At 42.3% G+C, this 22,980-nt stretch overlaps 1 protein-coding gene across 1 annotated transcript; it reads right to left on the bottom strand.

Annotated features, from left to right (window-relative positions):
• Positions 1 to 338: 338 nt before the first annotated feature.
• Positions 339 to 22,744, bottom strand: LOC133519521 (uncharacterized). The gene is made up of 24 exons (XM_061853527.1): positions 22,301 to 22,744; positions 21,789 to 21,881; positions 19,482 to 19,593; positions 18,472 to 18,581; positions 17,328 to 17,423; positions 15,299 to 15,502; positions 14,175 to 14,270; positions 12,507 to 12,613; positions 11,767 to 11,827; positions 10,719 to 10,753; positions 10,101 to 10,265; positions 9,161 to 9,465; positions 9,022 to 9,123; positions 8,766 to 8,885; positions 8,510 to 8,629; positions 8,254 to 8,373; positions 7,998 to 8,117; positions 7,742 to 7,861; positions 7,486 to 7,605; positions 7,230 to 7,349; positions 6,988 to 7,093; positions 6,679 to 6,882; positions 5,347 to 5,469; positions 339 to 3,395 (listed from the first exon to the last, which is right to left on the bottom strand). Exons 1-24 carry the CDS (start codon positions 22,353 to 22,355, stop codon positions 3,279 to 3,281), a joined length of 2,931 nt encoding a protein of 976 aa, XP_061709511.1. The 5' UTR covers positions 22,356 to 22,744; the 3' UTR covers positions 339 to 3,278.
• Positions 22,745 to 22,980: the final 236 nt, after the last annotated feature.

The following is a 22,980-nucleotide window of genomic DNA, read 5'->3' as shown; positions in this document are numbered from 1 at the left end:
AAACAACTGCGTGTCGGACCACGCATAATGGAGGGTTTTGTACAGTCAGCGTCAAATACTTCGTAGCAGTCAAAGTAGCCAAATAGTTCGGTACACCATATATTTAGTATGGTGTACCGAACTATTTGGCCACTTTGACTGCTACGAAGTATTTGACGCTGACTGTACCTTACAATAAAAAAAATGTACAAGCTAAGAACATTATAGATCGTGTCATTCACGAAGACGCCTGCCTTGACCTTTATTATCTAAAGAAATAATATTTTCGGTTCAATACTTAATCGTGTAAATTAAGCGTAATTAATGTTACCATTGACAGATTGAACAGGATCCGATCATAATCTCAGGAATAACCTCTATAATTGTGTTTCAATTTTTGAGATGCCTAAAAGTACAGTTGCTATTGTCTGGGGAAGACAATTATATCCAGCTTGAAACGAATGTAGTATGATACTTACCTTTGGGTTTTGATGCTTCAGACAGACTAGCGTCCCGTCCCCTCTCCCTGATGCAACCCCCCCCCCCCCCGCCCCCCTTTTAGCATCAAATATGCCCAGGTTGACAGTTTACGGGACGGGAATGGTATTTTTTTTTACATTTTCCTACATAAATCAATTTTTTTTCACTAAGAAATGAAAGAAAAAGTGACTAATAAAAAAAAAAAACTTACGGACGAGCAGAGTCGCACTATAAGGACCTCGTACAGAACCCTAAAAAGGCGTAGCGTCATCTACTATGCGTAAAGCACCGTACCCAAAGTGTAAGTGTAGTATCGCGTTAGTTTCAATTTGGATATAATTTGCTTTTCAAAAAACACAATTTGACCGAATCATTATGCTCCATTTATTTATTTAATATTTATTGCACAATACATGAAGGTACAAATGGCGGACTTAATGCCTTAAGGCATTCTCTACCAGTCAACAATGGGTTAAACCAGAAAGATTAAGTAGGTGCAGTGTCTTTTAAAGTAAATGAATTTGTAACCGAGACTATATAAGAATATAAACTATATATAGATAAACTTACACATATACTTAATACAAATAAACATACATATATTAATACATACATAATTATACCAAGTGTGAATCAGTAAGTTGATGAAGAAGAAAGTTTGTCAAGGAAATACTTGCGCAACATGCGCTTGAATGTGAATTTGGTCTGCGCTTGTCTGATAGAGAGTGAGAGAACGTTTCAAAGTCTGATTGCCTGAACAGTGAAAGAATTGGACATGAAACCCGTTCGGTGTTGGGGGACAATGAGCTTAAGACTACGGGAAGAGCGAAGATGTAGATGTGATCTCCATCATGTAGATGTGATAAGTGTTAGAAGCAGCCAAACCATTCATAAGGCTTGTTAAGTTGTACGAATAATGGGGTGGTTAACAAATCACATCGAGAGGAGAGTGGGAGTGAACAACCGTTCCTTCATTTTTATTCCATTATTTTATTATTATAAGAATTAGGAGCGTTCAAACGTTTGTATGGATTTTTTTTTCGCTCATAACTTTGATAAAAGGGGAAATAATGTAATAGTACATTACGATACAAGTGCGAAAAATAGGAAATTCGAAACGAGTGGCGATAAATTAAAACACGACCGAAGGGAGTGTTTTAAATCGACACGAGTTGCGAATTACTTATTCGCACATGTATCGTACAACGTTTTACAGTACATGTGGCCCTTTAAATGTTCGACACAGTAACGTAATATGCTAATTTTCGCACTAGTGCGGTAAAGTAGCACCATATGTACTGTAAGATCCAGAGAGGATAATGGGAACTACGTTTGTATGGAGTTGGGAGATGCGGTCGCGCGCAGTGGTACACTCATCTTAACAACTGGTAACCCTTATTGCAAAGCCTTAAGGTCCACCGGTAGACTTGCCGCAAATACTATTTTATACAATAGAGAACCGAGTTGAACCTTGCTGAGTTGCCTAAGTAAGTTACGGATTGAAAAGCTTGATTATATCACTATTGTATACAATACTTTTTCTACGAGTCATCTTAAATAATACTTTTTTTACTATAAAACCTAAATAATGACAATTGGTAAGTATCTCAGTAGACAAAAATGTAGAAATAAACATAAACAAAAATGTAAAAATGTAAAAATAAAAATAAATAGAAATAAACGCCCATTTAGTCTTTTCTAAGGGAGCGCGGCGGCACGTGATTGGTATTTTTTTTTAATAATTGACTACAGTGTATCGAACTGCATCTTATAGTCGAGTGGTTTGGTATACAAAATCTTAATTCAACCATTACAGTCGACGAGTAGAAAAACTAAGTAGCGAGTTAGATCGTAAAGCATCGGAATCATGCTATCACTTTCGCACTTACACGGTCTTACGGAGCGGAACTAGCAAGAGTAGTGCGGATAGTATTACGCATAAGGTACGTTACCTGACTTATTGCCCGACTCGCCACTTAGCGCTGCGGCAAGTATAGTTTTTATACTCTGGAGGATATATATATACACTTCAATCTGTCAATTAAATGACCGACAATTATTTATATACTTATAGGATCATAATACAACTGCTTAACAGTCATCTTATGAATATTTATACTATATATTACAACTATTAAAAGGATATACAAACCGAATTGATTGACTCTTGTAAACTTACGATTTTATTTATATTTTTAGGTGTTTGCTGATATCTTAAAAAACAATATGCAACGAGAGATAATTATATAGGTCTTAAAATTATCGGCCCCGTATTTACAATACTACTACTTCGTCTCGTTTTGTAACTTTGGCCCTTGAATTTTTACCCTTTGTACCTATAAATTGTATATACAGATGTCAATAGTCGGGTCCACACAGAGCGAGCATACGCGCGAGGCAATTTCCTCACGCACAATACGGCCGTATTGTGCTTGAGGAAATTGCCCCGCGCGTATGCTCGCTCTGTGTGGACCCGACTATTGACATCTGTATATCAGGCTAATCACAATGAAAAAATCGACTCGAACCCACATATTTGGATTGCCGGTCCTTTGTACCTGTTGCACACGAAATACTGTAAGAGTGTTGCTAACAGTGCCTATGTACCATCAGCTATAAAAGTGCATGGCGACTATGAATAAATTCATTGCCTCGCGCACAATACGGCCAGTGTAGACGTGCCTCGGCCGAGGCGGCGCGCGCGGTTTCCTCGCCTGAGCGCCGCGCTCAAGAAAATTGACTCATGCGTATGCTTGCTCTGTGTGGACGGGTATTCATAATTTCTCCATGCAATTTCGCAGCTCTGTAGAAGTATATGTTCACGTGTCTTCGTCAGCCGGTTCCTGTTCAGGCTCGGTCGTGGCCAGCGTGACGATGAGGTCCAGCGTCTTGTCCGTCTCCGAGTGCTCGTTCTTGAAGCGCAGGTAGTTGAGCGCCTGCCACAAACGTTGACTATTAACGAAAGACGAGACAAAGGGTGTGGTAGTTCGGCGGTTCCATGGGAATCTGGCGAAAACTACCGGAACAAGCGACATACTTTTTTATTTTATTTTATTGGTATTCAACAGTAAACTGTCTCGCAGAAATAAATTTTAGCTCTTAAGGTTTTATACAATACAATACAAATATACTTTATTGCACACCTCAATACAGAAACAGTACAAATAATACAACACATAAAGAAGAGGTAAACAACAGGCGGTCTTATCGCTAAAAAGCGATCTCTTCCAGACAACCTTTTTATTATTGTATGTAATATGTTAATTAGTAAGGTATGTATCTATGGGCCTTAGTAGCCTGATATTAAATTATATATAATTTATTATATTTATTTATTATTATCTCACATCTGAGGATGCCGAAGACCGGGCAAAGTGGAGAAGATTAAGTAGGAAAGCGGACCCTGGCGCTAGGCCGGGAAAACGCTAGGTTGAAGAAGAAGAATTAATGCACACAGACTACAAAGACAGAGCATGATTACAAAAACTGATAAGCCGCTGGAAAGTTTCCAAAATAGGCCCGAGGCAATGCGGCCTAGGCACGTCTACGCAGGCCGAGCTGTTTCGCGCGGCAATGTCCTCGCGAGGCAGCTCGATCGGTGCGAACCCGCCTAATTGCGAAATTACTTTGAAAATTTTCGATATCTCTTTATATATTTGTATGGGGATTCAAATTTTCCGTTTCCAAAATGAAAGTTTCCTTATTTCCTATGAAATTTTCCTGTAATTTCCGAAAACTTTTCCAACTTTTTAGAAACTTTCCGTAACTTGTATTTATAAAGCGTTTATGAAGATCACGATATTAGCACACACGTGCAATTTTATAATTTGCTCTACCGTGAGTAACTACTGAGTTGCATCATACATAATTTTGTACTACAACAATCCATATTTATCCCTAGATCCTAGTAGACTAATTTTTTACCTTTTAACCGCGGAGACGTCAACTGATGCGCTTGGCTACATCCCATTTATGGAAGGTAGAGGTAAGGAATACAATCTCCATAGGCAAAACTGTTGCAAAAGTGTCCAGCTGTCAGCTATAAATGATAGTTCCAAATCTCTCCAGAGTAGCGCTAGAGTAGCTAAGATCCTAGGCATTATTATGTTACGACCTATAATGAGCGATTACCTGCAGAAATAAGGACGGAAACATCCGATACGATTTTCAAGCGTCGATTGAGAAACTTGCTGGAGAACCCATTATATTCAATTATTGAATTTTTTGACATAACTGTATAATTTATTTTTGCATATTTGACATTGTTTTTGTTTCTTATTGATTCTATTTAATTTTTATTTTATTATTGTTTTTCAATAAACTCTGACTTGACGATCCTTTTCAGGTGAAAATTTCCATTTATTCATTGTTGCTATCTGGTTTATGATGTTATTTTTGGTCATTATTAGAATTTATTTTTGACGATCAGAATATATATTCATATAAATTGACATGAATGTAATTTATAATGCAATCGTATGTTGTGTAATAAATAAATCTAAATCTATTGACGGAGTGAAGTACGCTGTCTATGATTTGTTTTTTTTTTTTCAAATATTTTAGATATTGTAGGGTACCTATTTAAGGTTTTTTGACGAACACTTTTTGTTACTTACATGGAGATTGTATTTCTTACCTCTACCTTCCATAATCCCAGTATTAACCTTCGTGCATTCCGGAAAGGTTCACAATGACGCGCAAATGACGTTCAAAGGGTAAGTGTCGGTTGTACCAAACCGCGTGTCACAGTTAAAACGTGCAATTTTTCTTATATGGAAATTTTCATATGTTGATCAGTCAGCTAATTGTGGCTGGTGCAACTGGTCCTTAATGTACACGAGCACAAGTTGTTTACTGACACTTACACACATCTAGAAGTGAGTGTACCTGGTCGAGGGTCAGGTGGAAGCAGTCCTGCCTGCTGGTGTTGAGCACCGGGTTCTCGAGGTCGCTGTGCGTGGCGCGCCGGTAGACCAGTCGCCGGCCGCTGTGCCGCCCGTTCACCGTCACCTGCACACACGTCACATGCCAACTAGCTGGACAGGCGGAAGACAGGCCTTAAGACTGCAAGAAAACCGCTTTCGACGAAATGTAAAATAATCGAATTTACAGTACATATATGGTGCTACTTTACCGCACTAGTGCGAATATTAGCATATTACGTTACTGTGTCGAACATTTACAGGGCCATATGTACTGTAAAACGTTGTACGATACATGTGCGAATAGGTAATTCGCAACTCGTGTCGATTTAAAACACTCCCTTGGGTCGTGTTTTAATTTATCGCCACTCGTTTTGAATTTCCTATTTTTCACACTTGTATCGTAATGTACTATTTATGCCACGTTTTGGCAACTTGATTGATAGCAGTCACCACTGCGTATGGACGCCTGCAACCCCTTAAGAAAAGTGCTGAAGCATTTCAGCTCCAGGACTCCGAGAGACGGTAATGTGCATGCTAGGTTAGACTGCAACATTTATATTGTATTTTCATCTCCTTCATATTTTCGTTTTTCTTCTTAAAATATGTTAATGTTAATGATGTTATTACGTCACTTTTCTGTCGCAAAGTGCAAATTAATTAAATCAATTATCATCATTTCCTGCTATTCTTTTAATATTCGTTAAATTTTATTTATTAATAGCTTAAATAAATGGACGACAATAATGCTTGGGCTCTAATAATTATTGAAAACTAATGTACTATGTAATGCTAATGCTGTGCAGTTTAATTCTAATTTTAATTAAGTATTTTTATTATTATTTAATGTTCATTGTGTAATTTAATTGTTTTTATTTTAATTGTATGTAACCATTTTATGGGCTCTTGGCCCGAATTAAACGTTATTATTATTAATTCTAAATGTCCTACTGTACCTATATTGTTTGTCCTAAGATACTGCAATAAGCTGTGGTTATCTATAATTGGACAAACATCTACCCTTAATGTTATGTAAGCTACAAATTATTTTTACACGTTGTATTTTCTGTTGGTGATCCTAAATAAATTAAATAAAAAATTAAATAAAATAAAAAGAGGGGTAACATGCACGTTGTCGACCCTTTCGAAACCAGTACACTCCTTGTTGCACAATTCCATACTTTTAATTTTAACTCTGCAGATACAGCTTTTAGAACCACTGGATTTTTGTACCGCCGGCGGAAGGCGACGCGTAGGTATCCTAGTTCGCGCGAGTGTTCCATAGTCCTGCTCTCACCTCGTACGTGTATTTCATGGCCTGGTCCTGCGGGCCTAGATGCTGCACTAGAGCGCAGACGCCCCACGTGCGCACGTCCATGTCGACGCGCAGGTGGAACAGCGCGCCCAGCGCCGCGACCACGAGCTGCACGTGCTGCTCGGTGCGCACGCCGAGAGGGATGACGTGTTGCGTGCCGGTTTTGAAGGATTCTGGGTGCTTAATCTGAAAACACAGTGAAGTTGTAGTAGCCGCAACTGCGACTGAAGTCATAATGCCATGCCGCGCAGCTGGCCTCGTGCTTGGGTCTGTGTACATGTTACTGGTCACCTGGCAGTGCGCGGCCAGCTTGACGCGCGGCATGGGCGGCACGGCGCGGCACGGCGGCAGCGGGCAGGCGTGGCGGCGCGCCGCGCAGCTGGCCTCGTGCTTGTGTCTGTGTACATGTTACTGGTCACCTGGCAGTGCGCGGCCAGCTTGACGCGCGGCATGGGCGGCACGGCGCGGCACGGCGGCAGCGGGCAGGCGTGGCGGCGCGCCGCGCAGCTGGCCTCGTGCTTGTGTCTGTGTACATGTTACTGGTCACCTGGCAGTGCGCGGCCAGCTTGACGCGCGGCATGGGCGGCACGGCGCGGCACGGCGGCAGCGGGCAGGCGTGGCGGCGCGCCGCGCAGCTGGCCTCGTGCTTGTGTCTGTGTACATGTTACTGGTCACCTGGCAGTGCGCGGCCAGCTTGACGCGCGGCATGGGCGGCACGGCGCGGCACGGCGGCAGCGGGCAGGCGTGGCGGCGCGCCGCGCAGCTGGCCTCGTGCTTGTGTCTGTGTACATGTTACTGGTCACCTGGCAGTGCGCGGCCAGCTTGACGCGCGGCATGGGCGGCACGGCGCGGCACGGCGGCAGCGGGCAGGCGTGGCGGCGCGCCGCGCAGCTGGCCTCGTGCTTGTGTCTGTGTACATGTTACTGGTCACCTGGCAGTGCGCGGCCAGCTTGACGCGCGGCATGGGCGGCACGGCGCGGCACGGCGGCAGCGGGCAGGCGTGGCGGCGCGCCGCGCAGCTGGCCTCGTGCTTGTGTCTGTGTACATGTTACTGGTCACCTGGCAGTGCGCGGCCAGCTTGACGCGCGGCATGGGCGGCACGGCGCGGCACGGCGGCAGCGGGCAGGCGTGGCGGCGCGCCGCGCAGCTGGCCTCGTGCTTGTGTCTGTGTACATGTTACTGGTCACCTGGCAGTGCGCGGCCAGCTTGACGCGCGGCATGGGCGGCACGGCGCGGCACGGCGGCAGCGGGCAGGCGTGGCGGCGCGCCGCGCAGCTGGCCTCGTGCTTGTGTCTGTGTACATGTTACTGGTCACCTGGCAGTGCGCGGCCAGCTTGACGCGCGGCATGGGCGGCACGGCGCGGCACGGCGGCAGCGGGCAGGCGTGGCGGCGCGCCGCGCAGCTGGCCTCGTGCTTGTGTCTGTGTACATGTTACTGGTCACCTGGCAGTGCGCGGCCAGCTTGACGCGCGGCATGGGCGGCACGGCGCGGCACGGCGGCAGCGGGCAGGCGTGGCGGCGCGCCGCGCAGCTGGCCTCGTGCTTGTGTCTGTGTACATGTTACTGGTCACCTGGCAGTGCGCGGCCAGCTTGACGCGCGGCATGGGCGGCACGGCGCGGCACGGCGGCAGCGGGCAGGCGTGGCGGCGCGCCGCGCAGCTGGCCTCGTGCTTGTGTCTGTGTACATGTTACTGGTCACCTGGCAGTGCGCGGCCAGCTTGACGCGCGGCATGGGCGGCACGGCGCGGCACGGCGGCAGCGGGCAGGCGTGGCGGCGCGCCGCGCAGCTGGCCTCGTGCTTGTGTCTGTGTACATGTTACTGGTCACCTGGCAGTGCGCGGCCAGCTTGACGCGCGGCATGGGCGGCACGGCGCGGCACGGCGGCAGCGGGCAGGCGTGGCGGCGCGCCGCGCAGCTGGCCTCGTGCTTGTGTCTGTGTACATGTTACTGGTCACCTGGCAGTGCGCGGCCAGCTTGACGCGCGGCATGGGCGGCACGGCGCGGCACGGCGGCAGCGGGCAGGCGTGGCGGCGCGCCGCGCAGCTGGCCTCGTGCTTGTGTCTGTGTACATGTTACTGGTCACCTGGCAGTGCGCGGCCAGCTTGACGCGCGGCATGGGCGGCACGGCGCGGCACGGCGGCAGCGGGCAGGCGTGGCGGCGCGCCGCGCAGCTGGCCTCGTGCTTGTGTCTGTGTACATGTTACTGGTCACCTGGCAGTGCGCGGCCAGCTTGACGCGCGGCATGGGCGGCACGGCGCGGCACGGCGGCAGCGGGCAGGCGTGGCGGCGCGCCGCGCAGCTGGCCTCGTGCTTGTGTCTGTGTACATGTTACTGGTCACCTGGCAGTGCGCGGCCAGCTTGACGCGCGGCATGGGCGGCACGGCGCGGCACGGCGGCAGCGGGCAGGCGTGGCGGCGCGCCGCGCAGCTGGCCTCGTGCTTGTGTCTGTGTACATGTTACTGGTCACCTGGCAGTGCGCGGCCAGCTTGACGCGCGGCATGGGCGGCACGGCGCGGCACGGCGGCAGCGGGCAGGCGTGGCGGCGCGCCGCGCAGCTGGCCTCGTGCTTGTGTCTGTGTACATGTTACTGGTCACCTGGCAGTGCGCGGCCAGCTTGACGCGCGGCATGGGCGGCACGGCGCGGCACGGCGGCAGCGGGCAGGCGTGGCGGCGCGCCGCGCAGCTGGCCTCGTGCTTGTGTCTCCGCGGCGCGCGCAGGAAGCGCCCGCAGCCGTGCCGGCACGGGTAGCGCAGTACGCCTGCCACGTCCTGTAGATAAGGAAGTGTTCCCCTGAGTATTAAACCTATACCTATATTAAACCTAGATATCCACAGTTTTAGGAATTTCAAAGAGCCGCTGAAAGAGATGTTGTTTTGACAGATCTAAGAAATTTATTTTTCTATTGTCGTTTGATGAGTCGCAAACGTGCCTCCAAGCGCGCGAGCCGCAGATTGCCATACCCTGGTCTACAGTAACATATACAATTGTACAGTGTATATGTTACAGCGGCTCCATCCACTCCATACACTTAACACTACGTGCTACTGCAAGCCCCCTCTGCAGAGCATCTACGGAGGCAGAAGAGACAGAATTCTCGAATGCCCATCGGCCACAACACCTCGGTTCACCGAGAGCCCGGTGAACCCAGAAGCCGTCGGTAACATCAGACTAAGCTTCTTAGTAGAGTTCGGTTGGCAAAAGTAGTGGCGTCAACACACCACGCAAAATAGGCGCAATTTATAACGTCGAGTTGCGGAAACCAAGCTCGCGTTTACCTATAACTTAACATGTAGCATACCTCTATGGCGCACGTGTCGTGTCGTTTCGAGCCGCTTGCGGCACGTGCTAGTGGCCGTGATGGACACTCCACACACTCCAGTAGATCTACATTAACAAGTCGTACCTCCATAGCGCGGTTTCGTACTGATGAGAAGGGCGTGCGGCACACGGGGCATGCGTCGAGCCGCTTGCGGCACGTGCCGCACACTAAGTGGCCGCGGCGGCACTGCGTGATGGGCGCCTCCATCCATTCCATACACACTGGGCACTCCAGGAGACGAAGGATGCTCTACACAAAAATGTCCTCATCATTTACATGCCTTTGTTATATGGAGTTTTCAGAAAAACTAGCAACTCTTGGTTTTTTTTTATTGTAACTCAAAAACACGAGGAGTATTTGATCACAATTCACAACAAAGAAAAATGTTCCTTAGTTTTTTATACAAATTTTCGGTGTAAGTTATGCGACGGTCCAAAAAACAAGTATGTAAAAATGCGACACAAAACTGTTTTTTTTTTCTGACACATTTTTTCCTTTATAAATAGATATATAGGAACACATTCACATCGAGTTTAGGTTTATTAGAAAGGCCTCTAGAGGTACTTCATAGACACACGAATGAGAATCAGTACAGTCAGCAATCAAAGTGTGTCACCAAATTATTTTTGCCAGTTACCTGTTTGGCTTAACTTGACACCAGTCTTAAGGTCAATAATTATTAAACATGAATATTTAACTCACGTGGTTGAGAGCAACTCCCGAATCATGCGTTTCTCCTGTAACCAAAATGATACAGTCACGTATTTGGTTATATACTTATGGCGTTATTCATAAACGCATTTTAAGCCTAAATTTGCAATGAATCGTTCGTCTTTATGTGTAATTTTGACTTATTTATTTGTAAGAAAGGGATAAAACATAAGTTAACAAATCCAGGATCGTAAATTTTTATGAATAAGAGTGTTAAGGTGTTTATCAACCCTTAAGACTTATTCTGCTGCTTGATAGAGCTGAATGTCTGGTCGTATCGTACTGAATAACTTTAATTTAAAATTTGCAAGTCAAAAAATAACCTTGACTTTTTTAAATTTAGAACTAAACTTTAATTGTCATATCTGTGGGAATAAACAACACAAAAAAAACTTGGCTGTCCCATTAAAAAAATCGACATCTGAACCCAAAAACATGAACAGAAATTTCGAGAGTTGGACAAATAGTGAAAGTTGTTCGAAACCTATAGGATTGATTGACCTCGCAGAGTACCTATGGGTTGAAAAACATACAGTGGTTATTTTTGATATAACCGCAAACGTACAACAAACGTAAGTTTTAGTGCTGTAAAACAATTCTCATTTTTTTTTGTCTTAACTACTAGATCATAACTAATTTTTGAATTTTTGTACGGCTCAAATCTTGCAAGTTAAATTTGACCCATGTCCCGGTTTCCAATGAAGCTGAAAATTTGCATACATATGTAAGTCGGGTGACAATGCAATATTATGATCCATCGAGCTGATCTGGTGATGGAGACTGGAGGTGGCCATAGGAACTCTCTGATGAGATGTATCAAAGCAGCCTTATTGGATTTGGGGTTTTTAGAATTGTTTTTATGAGTATTAGTTGTCTGTGGAAATAAAAGTACAGTGAGCGATAATAATAAACGATTGTAACAAAAATATTTTTTTGCTAAAAACTAATTACACTTGACGAAACATCAATGTTATTTATAAATTTAATCTGAAGGTCAACTGATGTTATTAATTTCGCTCATAAAGAAAATGAAACCCACCTTCTCTTTTTCTTTTGATCCCTCGCTGCGGACTAGCTTCTGCTGAGGTGTCTGCAGGCTCCTTATATACAAAAACGTACATATTTACATTTAGGAAAAAACGTCGCAGGCTACGGACACGGATCCACGTTAGTAGGTATTGAGCCCTAATTATAAACTAATTAGAATTTAATCCTTACTGCGCGGCCCAGGTTAACGCTGTGAAATTATGAGTCTAACCACATACTACACATGAACCAAGAAAGTGACGCCATCTAATAGATCAAAGACCAAAGGTATAGCGACATCATTTCGAGCGATGGCGCCATAACCTCTAGGTAGTGCCCGGTAAGATGGCGCCACTTTTTGATATTTAAGAAAATGAACACATATCAATGAAAGATTAAGGATCAAAGTGAAATGGTGTTCTAAAACTTTTAATTATGTGTCGAAAGAGGGCAGTAAATTTACGTGGCAAATGCGAGTCGGACTCGCGTACGAAGGGTTCCGTACCATTATTTATGAAAACGGCAAAAATATGTTTGTTGTATGGGAGCCCCCATTAAATATTTATTTTATTCTGTTTTTAGTATTTGTTGTTATAGCGGCAACAGAAATACATCATCTGTGAAAATTTCAACTGTCTAGCTCTCACGGTTCATGAATATAGCCTGGTGACAGACGGACGGACGGACGGACAGCGAAGTCTCAGTAGGGTTTGACCCTTTGGGTACGGAACCCTAAGAATATATGAAAATTACCGTTTCATTGTTCCCGGCCGGGTGCGGGGCGGGCTCAGCCTCAGGCTCCACCTCGATGATCTCTTCTTCAAGCAGGGCACCCGTGGACATGTTCAGGGGCTCCTCTGCTGCATACAAATATGATGCATTCAGGCGGTGATATAACCCTTGTCAGAGTTGTAGCCGCCTAGTTAATAGCAGGCATGGCTCACTCCGCATGTTATAGCTGTGTTGGCTGAATGTTAATTAATATTGACAGTTAACCATTACAAATTGAACCTTAAACTGTACCAGTCCTTTACAGTTTACGGTTCCATTTGTAATGGTTACTGGTCAATTATTTATATATAAGTTATTGTTATACGTCAAGATTAGGCGAGAAAACCTTCTGTAGGTACTTTAGTACTATTTATTGTGTGCTTATATTAACGTGATTAAGACCAAAAACACAGTATAAGGAAGGTGTCTTTTTAGAACCAGTGGTCCAACTTCGAACATTATATAATTCTCGTTCGAAACTCAAAATCTCGGATGCAGGGCTGTGCCATGGCATTCCTTTTATTACGTAATTTTATAGAAGTTTGATTTGTTTGTCAGATTAATTTGATAAAATAGATATTTACTTGTGTTTACATACATTTATAACGAAGTTCGTGGTTCATAACATCACGGACTATGCTCATTTAAAAACCCGACTGCCGAGACGAGTCTAAAAGTAAAAATAATTCATAAAAAATGTCTTTAGTAATAAAAATATAACTAATATTTTTTGCCGGCGACGGTCCGCCCGGGCGCAACCCTTAGCAAACATGCTTAAATCTGTCGAGTCGTCACTTGCTTTTCCCCGAAATCTGCACAGTTTTTTGTTCGAAGTTGGATTACACGTTATAAATCGGTGTACACTGCCAAAACGACCATAGGAACAGAGTAAAATAGAGTAAAAAAATCGGGCCCATAATACATTTTATCTACACACATATCATAAACCCTCTATGATGCCTTCAAAATCCGTAAATAATGGCCAACATTACGATAAACTGTTTTGTTACAACAAATTTCTTATCTGTGATAATGTAGTTATTGCTTCATAACTACATCGAAATCGATTTGGTTATGCATTCAAATTTGGAACAACTCTAAAAAAAAGCAATTCGATTTGACCTCTATTCTAATATCAGTCGAGATGCCTTTTTGTTCGAAATGAAATTTTAATGTCAATTGCATACAATTTTGACATATGTCGCATGTTAGTTTGTATTGAATGATAGGGAAATAGGCCCCCGACTCTAGTTTGTCTCTGAATTAAAAAAAAAACTACATGCGTGAAAAAAGTTTTCATTTACCGCCATTTGACGTACAGTTTATATTTTAATCAGGTTTAAGTATAAAATGAATATGTTTTGTTGTTTTTAAGGTAACTATAGCAAAAGTTTCGTGTAAAATATGCGATAAAAATATTTAGGTGACGCCACCATATATCTGTAATTTGGGCTGTAATTTGGGTTAGTGAATATTTCATAGAAAGTTTATAATATATGTGTAGATAAAATAGTGTATGTAACTGTACATAATTAGGCATTAAAACACTCATATGATCTTTTTAAGAAACTCACTTCGTTCGTTTCTTAAACCCACCCTCGTGTGTTTTAATGCCTTTTATTATGTAGCAGTCACATAAACTACTATTACCTGTCATCGCCTCGTCAGCAAAATAATCGGCGTCGGCGTCACCGTCGGCGCGCGGTGAGAAGGTCGGCGCCGGCCCCGGGACCGGCTCTGAAACATCTTCGAACTTAGTACAAATGTTTACATAATAGCTATTGGGGTTGCACGTAAACTGCATAACCACAGGGCGCCTACCGCGAAAAACTAAATTTCGATATCTGCCTCTTTATCGCACAAATATGGGGTCATCAATTAATTAAGTCACGTTTGGAAGGAGTCAAGAAAATGTGACATGTTGTGACAAATGGGGAGGGGAGAGTCACAAACATTGTGACGTCATTTTATCTTCATCAGTAACCGAAAATTTATTTATATATTTTTAACCGACTTCAAGATTTCAAAAGGAGGAGGTTCTCAATTCGGTTGTATGTGTTTTTTTATTTGCTGCACAGTTAAATAACGAATTTTTGGAACAAAAATCGTTTTTATTCGTGTGATTTTCTTTCCTAATCGTTTTTGTGTTACAATATTTCTTTCTTCAAAAGTATGTATTTAAAAAAAAAATACCTAGAGTCAACCAAGATAAGTTGGCAGCGATTTTGATAGCCCAGACAGTGCACGTGTTATTTTAAACGCCAAATATCTATGAAATTATAACGTTTACTTAACACTTGTACAGGCTGGGCTATAAAAAATCGCTGTTAACTTAGCTAGGTAAGCTCTTAACTAGTATTGCCCATTTCTTTGAAAACAAAATTGACAAAAATGTGACGTCACACCAGGGGGGAAGGGTTTGCAAAATGTGATCAAGTGTGTCAAGGAAGGGGAGCTGTCAAAAAACCTAGAAAATCGTGTGACGTATTTTATTGGATGTATCTTAATCTTACATTTACCATACGCTTCAAGAAAACGTTGCGATTCTAAATATAGGTTTTTTTTGTTTTGTGTGGGCAGTACCTAAGTATTGGCGTGAAGTGGCAGATCCCCTAACAAGCACAGTCCTATTGCCAAGCAAGATTACACTTCTTATACGTAGACCAGAACTCTTATTTAGTTGTTAAGCCCATATACCTTTATCGGACTCTCTCAGTCGAAAATGTCCTAAAAAAGTATAGATGGAATAGCCCCTATGGTCTGGTCATAAATACCTTCAATGTCATCAAGGTCAATAGGCTCTGGGTCGTGCTGACGCTCCTCAAGTTCCCGAGTGCTGCGGTCACGGTCATCGCGGTCGCGGTCGCTCCGGTCACGGTCACGGTCGATGCGGCCTCTGCCGTCGGACTCATCTTCACCGCGGTTTGACTCCGGGGCTGCACGCAGGACCAACACCGGTCTTGAACTTGGACCCGTTACTGTGAAAAATGAAAATTCTAAAATTTATTCTGTCTCAAGTCTATACAACATTAAGAAAGAATACAAAGTAAAGATAATTTATTTCAAAATTATGGTAACAAAACATACCACGGCTGCGCCTGTATCGCGGGGAACTAGTTACAAATTAAATATCAGAACTAGTCACAAATTCAAGTCCACCGCCCCCGGGCTTTTATGCAACGCCGCCGCCGACAAATGTTCGGCGTGAAGTCGGAGAGATTTTTATTGTTAATTAACTACTTACTTGGCCTCTCATATCTAATAAATCGTCTGTAACTAAGGTGGGATATCCAGCAAAACTCTGAGAACATTGATGTATAAGTTCAGTTCAGTTCAAATATATTACTATTAGATTATAAATAACTAACGAGCAACAAACCAAATTTTAGTATTAACACAAATTACAGGTAATCCATAAACGAAAATTACATTTTCATTTCATAAAATTGGATGTCGGTATTTTTAAATGTTAGCGTCAGCTTAGCCATAGTACAAAGAGAGGGAAAGTAGGTTATCATCATATAACGCACCGCGCGCGGCCCTATATAATGATATAGGGCCGCGCGAGTAATACACAAGAAGCATTGCTATTATGCTTCTTAGATCATTAAGGGGCTCCATATGGTCAATTTTTAAATAGATATTCGTTAGACGTTGAGCTTTACGCCACTGGCAGGATCGCCATGTGATGTTGGGCGCCGGACGGTGTAATTAAACACAATCCGAGTAGTTAGGTTAGGATTTGAACTGTAATAACTAACTGTATTTTGCTATACCACTATACCTCACCAAACGCCAACTGAACTAGTTACGTATCTGCCAAGTTCCCATGGAACGAAGCATGCTAGGAATAAGAAAAGCTGATCGGATAAGGAACCAGGTGATAAGAAGCAGAACCAAGATGCACGACATTGTAACAAAAATTAGAAGGCAGAAATGGAAGTGGTCAGGTCATACCAGTAGAGGCATGGACAAATGGAGTAAAAAGGTGATCCAGTGGTACCCAAGAGGCTGTAAAAGGAAAAGAGGAAGGCAGTTCAAACGATGGGATGACGACATCAGGCCTGTTGCTGGTGCCACATGGAGCAGGGTTGCCAGAGACAGGAACGAATGGAGAAGGCTGGAGGAGGCCTATGCCGACTGGCAAGCGGGCACCCAATACATTTTATTTATTAAATAAATAAATAAATAAAATAAAATTGAACAACACATCAGTGAAGAAACAAATAAACAGCATTTGGGTGTCATGACAAAAAGGCTATAATAATAAATAAATAAAAACTAACTTTATTTTAAAAGATACAATGCTGCTTTATATAATAAAGTTATCTAGGTTAACTATTAATATAGGTTTATATAGGTTTTCTGCCGTCGGCAGGGTGTTCATCCTCACACCCTAGAACCTAAATGGTCACGCACTGTGCGGTTTAAGAGGAACTTCCTCCCGCGCACGCTCCGGTTGTGGAATGAGCTACCTGCCGAGGTTTTCCCGAGGGTCTACAGTATGAGGTTCTACAAAAAAGGAGTGTACAGATTTTTAAAGGGTCGGCAACGCGCATGTAACTCCTCTGGAGTTGCAGGCGTACATAGGCTACGGATACTGCTTACCATCAGGCGGGCCGTGTGCTTGTTTGCCACCGACGTAGTATAAAAAAAAAAACATCAAACTATTTAAAAATATTTTCTACAAGTGAATATCCAGAGAGGAAAATAGGGATTACATTTGTATAAAAAAGGCGTCGTCTCGCGGTCGTCCACTTTCGTCTCCCAATCAATCGGGTATTTAATAGCCTATGTAGTTACCATTGCCAGTGGTCGTGTACGGCCGCTTGCGCAGTAAGTTGCGCAAAGAACAGTGCAGACTTGACAGCTGGCTCGCGTTGGTTTGGTAGCCGCTACCTGTTAATCATAACAATAGGAGAGTTTCATTCTATCAAAATAAAATTACCAAAGTTTGTTATTTATATAGTTTTTATCATAAGAAATACGAATTTAATATTAGTTTGTTATAAAAACATGAGATTAATTTTTAATTTTAAAATTAAACTCGTAGTTTTATTATCTGTCCGTCACGTGACCGTTTCTCGTGAGTGACGTCACTGTAGCAGAAACAAAAGTCAAATTTGTAACAACGGCGAAAAGTTTGTACCTTGCACTGCACATTTGAAGTTTCTTTGTTACTGCACTAACGTAACAAGAATGGCGGCTGCCTTTTGGGCGCGAACATTTTAAACAATTGTTCTTTGCATATAGCGATATTATTTTCAGGTAATTAAAATACCAGTTAACTGTCGAACCTATACGAACATTAAACACTAGGAAGGTAAGTCTAGTAACAAGTTGTATGAGTCCATAGTTACTTGAAAATAAATGTTTTCATTGTGTTTTTGAACAAAAATGTAGAATAGCCTATTATTCGTTTATTTGATGTACTAAACAGCAACATTCTTAACTGACCGTCGCCGGCAGTGGACCTTATGTATGTTTTTGCAATAGGTTCACAAATTGTCAGTTAACAGACTGGACCATATAAGCAAAATTGGCAGAGGAATTAGAACCTACAGTATAGGAGACAAAGACGAATTTATTTCATTTTATAATATCTGAACAACTGCCTTGCTCGGCATATAATAATGTTGGCAGAAGAATTTTAACTAATGGGGAAGGAAATACATTGGTTCGGCCGTCTTGTACATATTGGGGAAATACTTTATAGCACTAGTGCGAGAAGTAGCATATTACGTTACTGTGTCGAACATTTAAAGGGCCATATGTACTGTAAAACGTTGTACGATACATGTGCGAATAGGTAATTCGCAACTCGTGTCGATTTAAAACACTCCCTTCGGTCGTGTTTTAATTTATCGCCACTCGTTTCGAATTTCCTATTTTTCGCACTTTTGTATCGTAATGTACTATTTTGAAGTTGTCAACCCATATGGTGTACCTGAGGGAGAAGCGTGGCGTGTGAGCGAGATGCGTGTACGGCGGTCGGGCTCCAACAAGTCAGAGAATATTGTAGGTCGGGGCTCGCGCGGAGGAGGCCCGCTTCTACACCTGAGAAAAGTTTGTACACTAGAGCACAGAATAAATAATAGTAGTAGACGGCAGTATCTTCGTGCTGCCATAGTGCTGCATTCGACTGCATTACTGCAGGAAATATGAAATAGGCCATTTTATTTTATACATAGTTTTTTTTTGTTTTTGTCATTGTTTCCGCAACCAGCTGCGAGCAGTATTTACTTGCTCTACACATATTTTATTGCGCATTAACGAGTACTATTACGAGAGATACAAGCGCAAGCGTGAGCAGGCGTCCTTTTCGTTATGGTGCCCGACAAGCACTGTTAGACACCAAAATTGGGTACTTGACACATGTTGAATATTATAACAAAATTTAATTAAATGGATAGAAAATGAGCCATCCATTATAAAAAAGGATTGGATGGATTGGATTTAAATGGATGGATTTAAAAAAAATATATTGAGATTATAAAAAAATACAAGGCTCCGAAGTCTCAAAAAAAATTTTTTTTTTGTCTCACAAAAAGAGAAAAGAAAATGGTACTATTCGATTCCTTACATTTTATTGAAAAATAAATTGTATGGCAACTATACACATAAACGCAATATTTCAGAGTCAAAATGGCAATTTCCTTGATCTTCCATACATTTAAGACAGACTTATATGATGTGATGTCACATCACCTTATCATTTTGTTAGAGGCGTTTCAATCGTCGAGTGCGAGCGTCAGACTAACTCTCATTTCTGACCTTTGTGTTGCTTAAATGCCATGAGTCCTATATAGACATTTGATCCTCAGGAAAATCAAGATCGTTTGACATTATTTACAAAAAACAGTCAAGTAGCCAATTGGTGAGGGCCGCATGTACTTGTAGCGGCGCGACGAAATCGATTTTAAATTTCGAATCATGGATGATTAACAAAGAGCATACCTGGCGCCTGGGGGCAGCCTGCTAGAGTTGCCGAGCAGTGTCCAAAAGAGACGGTCGCGTTCGCGAGGCGTGCGGCGCGTGGTCGGCAGCGGGCTCACGAGGTGACTCGCGCCTGCGGATAAATGTGTATTATGTAAGCTGTATGTAAGTCATACTAGTAATTTTTACTCCATAAAAAGCCACTTTATTATAGACTATAGAGACCTCTTTCCCCTCCTGAATGCGTTACATAGTATAGGTATGTTCCCGGATCAGATCTGAAACTTTCACATACCATAGGAAAGGCAGTCCTTATTTCCAGATAATCAGGTCATAAAAATATTTGCATATTTGTACCTTATTTAATTCCATAATGTAAAAGGGCCCAGTTAAGGGTGGGTACAAATTAATATAAAACAAATTTACGAAAACAATTTTTTTTTCTTAAGAAAACTTACAGCTAGAGGGACAAAATAAGTTGCGAAATAGAAACAGCCAATTACAAGTTTCCACAGGTAGAGAATATGTGCACCCTACCTACACAAAATTATTGCCATAGTATTAAGTCAGTGCATATCTAAGTAACCGTAAGTAATCGTGCTAAGTGAACTCTGATTTAAACATACCAGCATCAGCTGCCTGTCTAAAACTAAATAAAAAAAATTTTTTTTTAGTAAATTGATTCCATCAATATTTTTATCCTGGACTGCTACAGTCTTCATCAGTAGTAGCGAATTAGAATATACGAAACAAAGTATCTATTATTAATAGCTTCCAAAACAAATGAAGTGTGGAAATACTTTCAAGCATGAATTATACAAATAGAAAAAAATTGTGTAAGATAGAAAGGCGTGGAAGGATCTTGTGGAGACCCTATGCACCTCCAGATTGCCCTAGGACAAGCAACAACAACAATATGAATTGTACAGACATATGTGTATTTTCCTTTTTTTGATGTCTGTTTTTTCTATAACAGTTTTGAATGATTCACGGTTAGTTTCACTCCACTTAAATCGACTGGGATATAAACCATGATTAGCATTTATATTGTTTTTTCTGTTTCAATGGAGTATATGTGGCGACTATCATAGTTTTAAGTCAGGTCCCCATTGAAAACCAGCACCATGAATTGCCACGGCATTATGCTGAGTGGGGATCCTATTTTAGCATCCAATTTTTTTTGCGTGTTAAATAAATGTATTTTCTATCTTTTAATTTTTTTAAGAAGCTATTTGAATATTTCGCTATTTTAAGCGAAATTTATGTATAAATTAAATTTTAAGCTATTTTCTTATCAAGCTGCCAATGCTTTTAGAGTCAGACCAAGCTAAGTTGGCAATGATTTTGACAGCCCAGTCTGTGCAAGTGTTAAGTAAACATCATAATTTCAAAGAAGTTTGACGGTTAAAATAACACTTGTACTGTCTTGGTCTGACTCTAGCATATTGTTTTATCTGCTCCTATTAATAATAATAATAATTAGCCCCCAGGGCAGCTTGTGGCGAGCTGAATGGGAAGTGACGTCCCTTGGGTCCCATACCCCCGAGAGTCGGCCAGGTCCCTCTCCGGCTTGCCTTGATTGGCCGGCTGGAGTGAACACTGAGCAGGGGCCGCAGGACTCTCACCTCTGGCTTGCCTTTACCGGCCGTCCAGAGTGGGGCGTCAGAGCTATAAGCTCGCAGGGTGGAAGTGAAATTTGCATAAGACGCGAGTTGGCACAGTGGCTGCTTACAGCCACTGGGTAGAAAGCGGCGTACACCTCTCCACACCCTGAGCCGCTCACGCAATGTTGTCCCCTTCGTGCGAGCTGCCGTTTTCGGGGACCCATATTGTGAGTTGGCAAGTCACCACCTGCCCATTTTGTCTTGTTTTTAAAAACATATGATCAGGGCAGGTGCCATAGTATTCTCCATAGTCTCGGTTACCAGTCCACTTGCAACTCAACCCAATAGTCCTACACTAACCGGGGCTTGACCTTGGGTGCACTGCTATAGTGTGAACAGGGATAATCGTCGGTTGGTGTCACGTTACATTTAGAGTAAATTGTCTTATTACAAGGGGCCTCTACGTGTTGGCTTCGGCCCCACGCACGCCTTTCAAATGTCCGGGATCCCATGGTCCCGAGAATTTGTAAAAGACAGACAATAATAATTATTATTATATAATTATAGGCGAGCAGCTATTTAGCTGATGAGCCTATGTCACACAGTGTCCTGTATTATACAGTTCAAAGTTTGTAAAGTCGTATCACATCACTAAGTAACATCAGTGTAACTTATTGTTTAAAAGCCACTTAAACTTACGTATTCATGCTGATTCAATAATTACCACTAGTCCCTGGCATAGATGCCACACTTGCTCGGTGGACGCCAAAGATCCGGGACAGGATACGGACCTCTGGATTTATCGGAGTCTCTTCATCTGTGACAAGATAAAAAAGATTATATAAGCTCAGAGAACCATGAATCTGATAATTGCTATTGTTTCTGTTAGTAGAATTTAGATTCTGGAGTAATACTTCAATACAATAAATTATGGCCCCTAGGACCAAACTAGAAGCGATAAAGAACACCAATAAAATAATGAACAAGTTAGATAATAAGCAATTATTATCAAAACAGATTCTGGAGTAGGCATAGCAACAAACAGCTAATTACATTTTATTTTTGAAAAAGAGGGGTACTTGTACAAAATATCCATATATACTATTCAAAGCTGAGATTTTCATATATAAAATTATATTGAATCTCCGTGACTCTTAGGTCTACATTATCATTAGTAGGTACAAAGTTATATTATTATATACTATACCGATATTGCCATTAAGAATTGAGAAGTACCTGAGCTATCCAATTCTCTTGTTTCATTATTACCACCATCGTTTCTGCTACTCATAACTACGTAGTTTTGTTAGCTTAGCTCGGTAACCGGAGGCTTTATTATTGTACACAACATCCGTAATACTAGATCGTTTCCCTTACAGATATTTTATCACTGCCACAAATGTATGGTCCTAGGATGCGTTTGGTCGCGGAAAGCCGACCAACGCAAGAGAGTTGAACTTACTAATATTACATGGAACCGAGTTGTTACGAAATATTTATACACCTAAATTAATAACTAAGCAATGTTTTGTATTATCTATAGTATATACAAAGCTCAAGTCAATGTCACGTTTTGACAAACGTGAAGGTCGGAGTCTTCCCCTACGGGCGCTTTTTTATAATAGCTTGAACAGCTTCGAACTAGTAGAGACGTGTTTTGATGGAAAACGCAACTTGTTGCCGCATCTACTAATATTTCAGGAGATCAGTCAAAATTAAGGATTTTTTTTTATACAAAATGACTTTAAGTAAGTATTTTATTATTTTAAGTAGTAGAGTTAATTAGAAATGGCAGAAAAATAATGTAAACAAATATGATAGATTTTGGTAGCATATAATATAATAACCTAACGTTGTAAAAACAAAGGCTGTTTTCACAAAAATATTAATTACTCATCATACATTTTAACTAAACC

Source organism: Cydia pomonella, chromosome 7 (assembly GCF_033807575.1).
Source record: "Cydia pomonella isolate Wapato2018A chromosome 7, ilCydPomo1, whole genome shotgun sequence".
In the NCBI taxonomy this organism is placed as follows: domain Eukaryota; kingdom Metazoa; phylum Arthropoda; class Insecta; order Lepidoptera; family Tortricidae; genus Cydia; species Cydia pomonella.
Note: the sequence above shows the minus strand (reverse complement) of the source record. Positions and strands in the feature narration are given on the sequence as shown.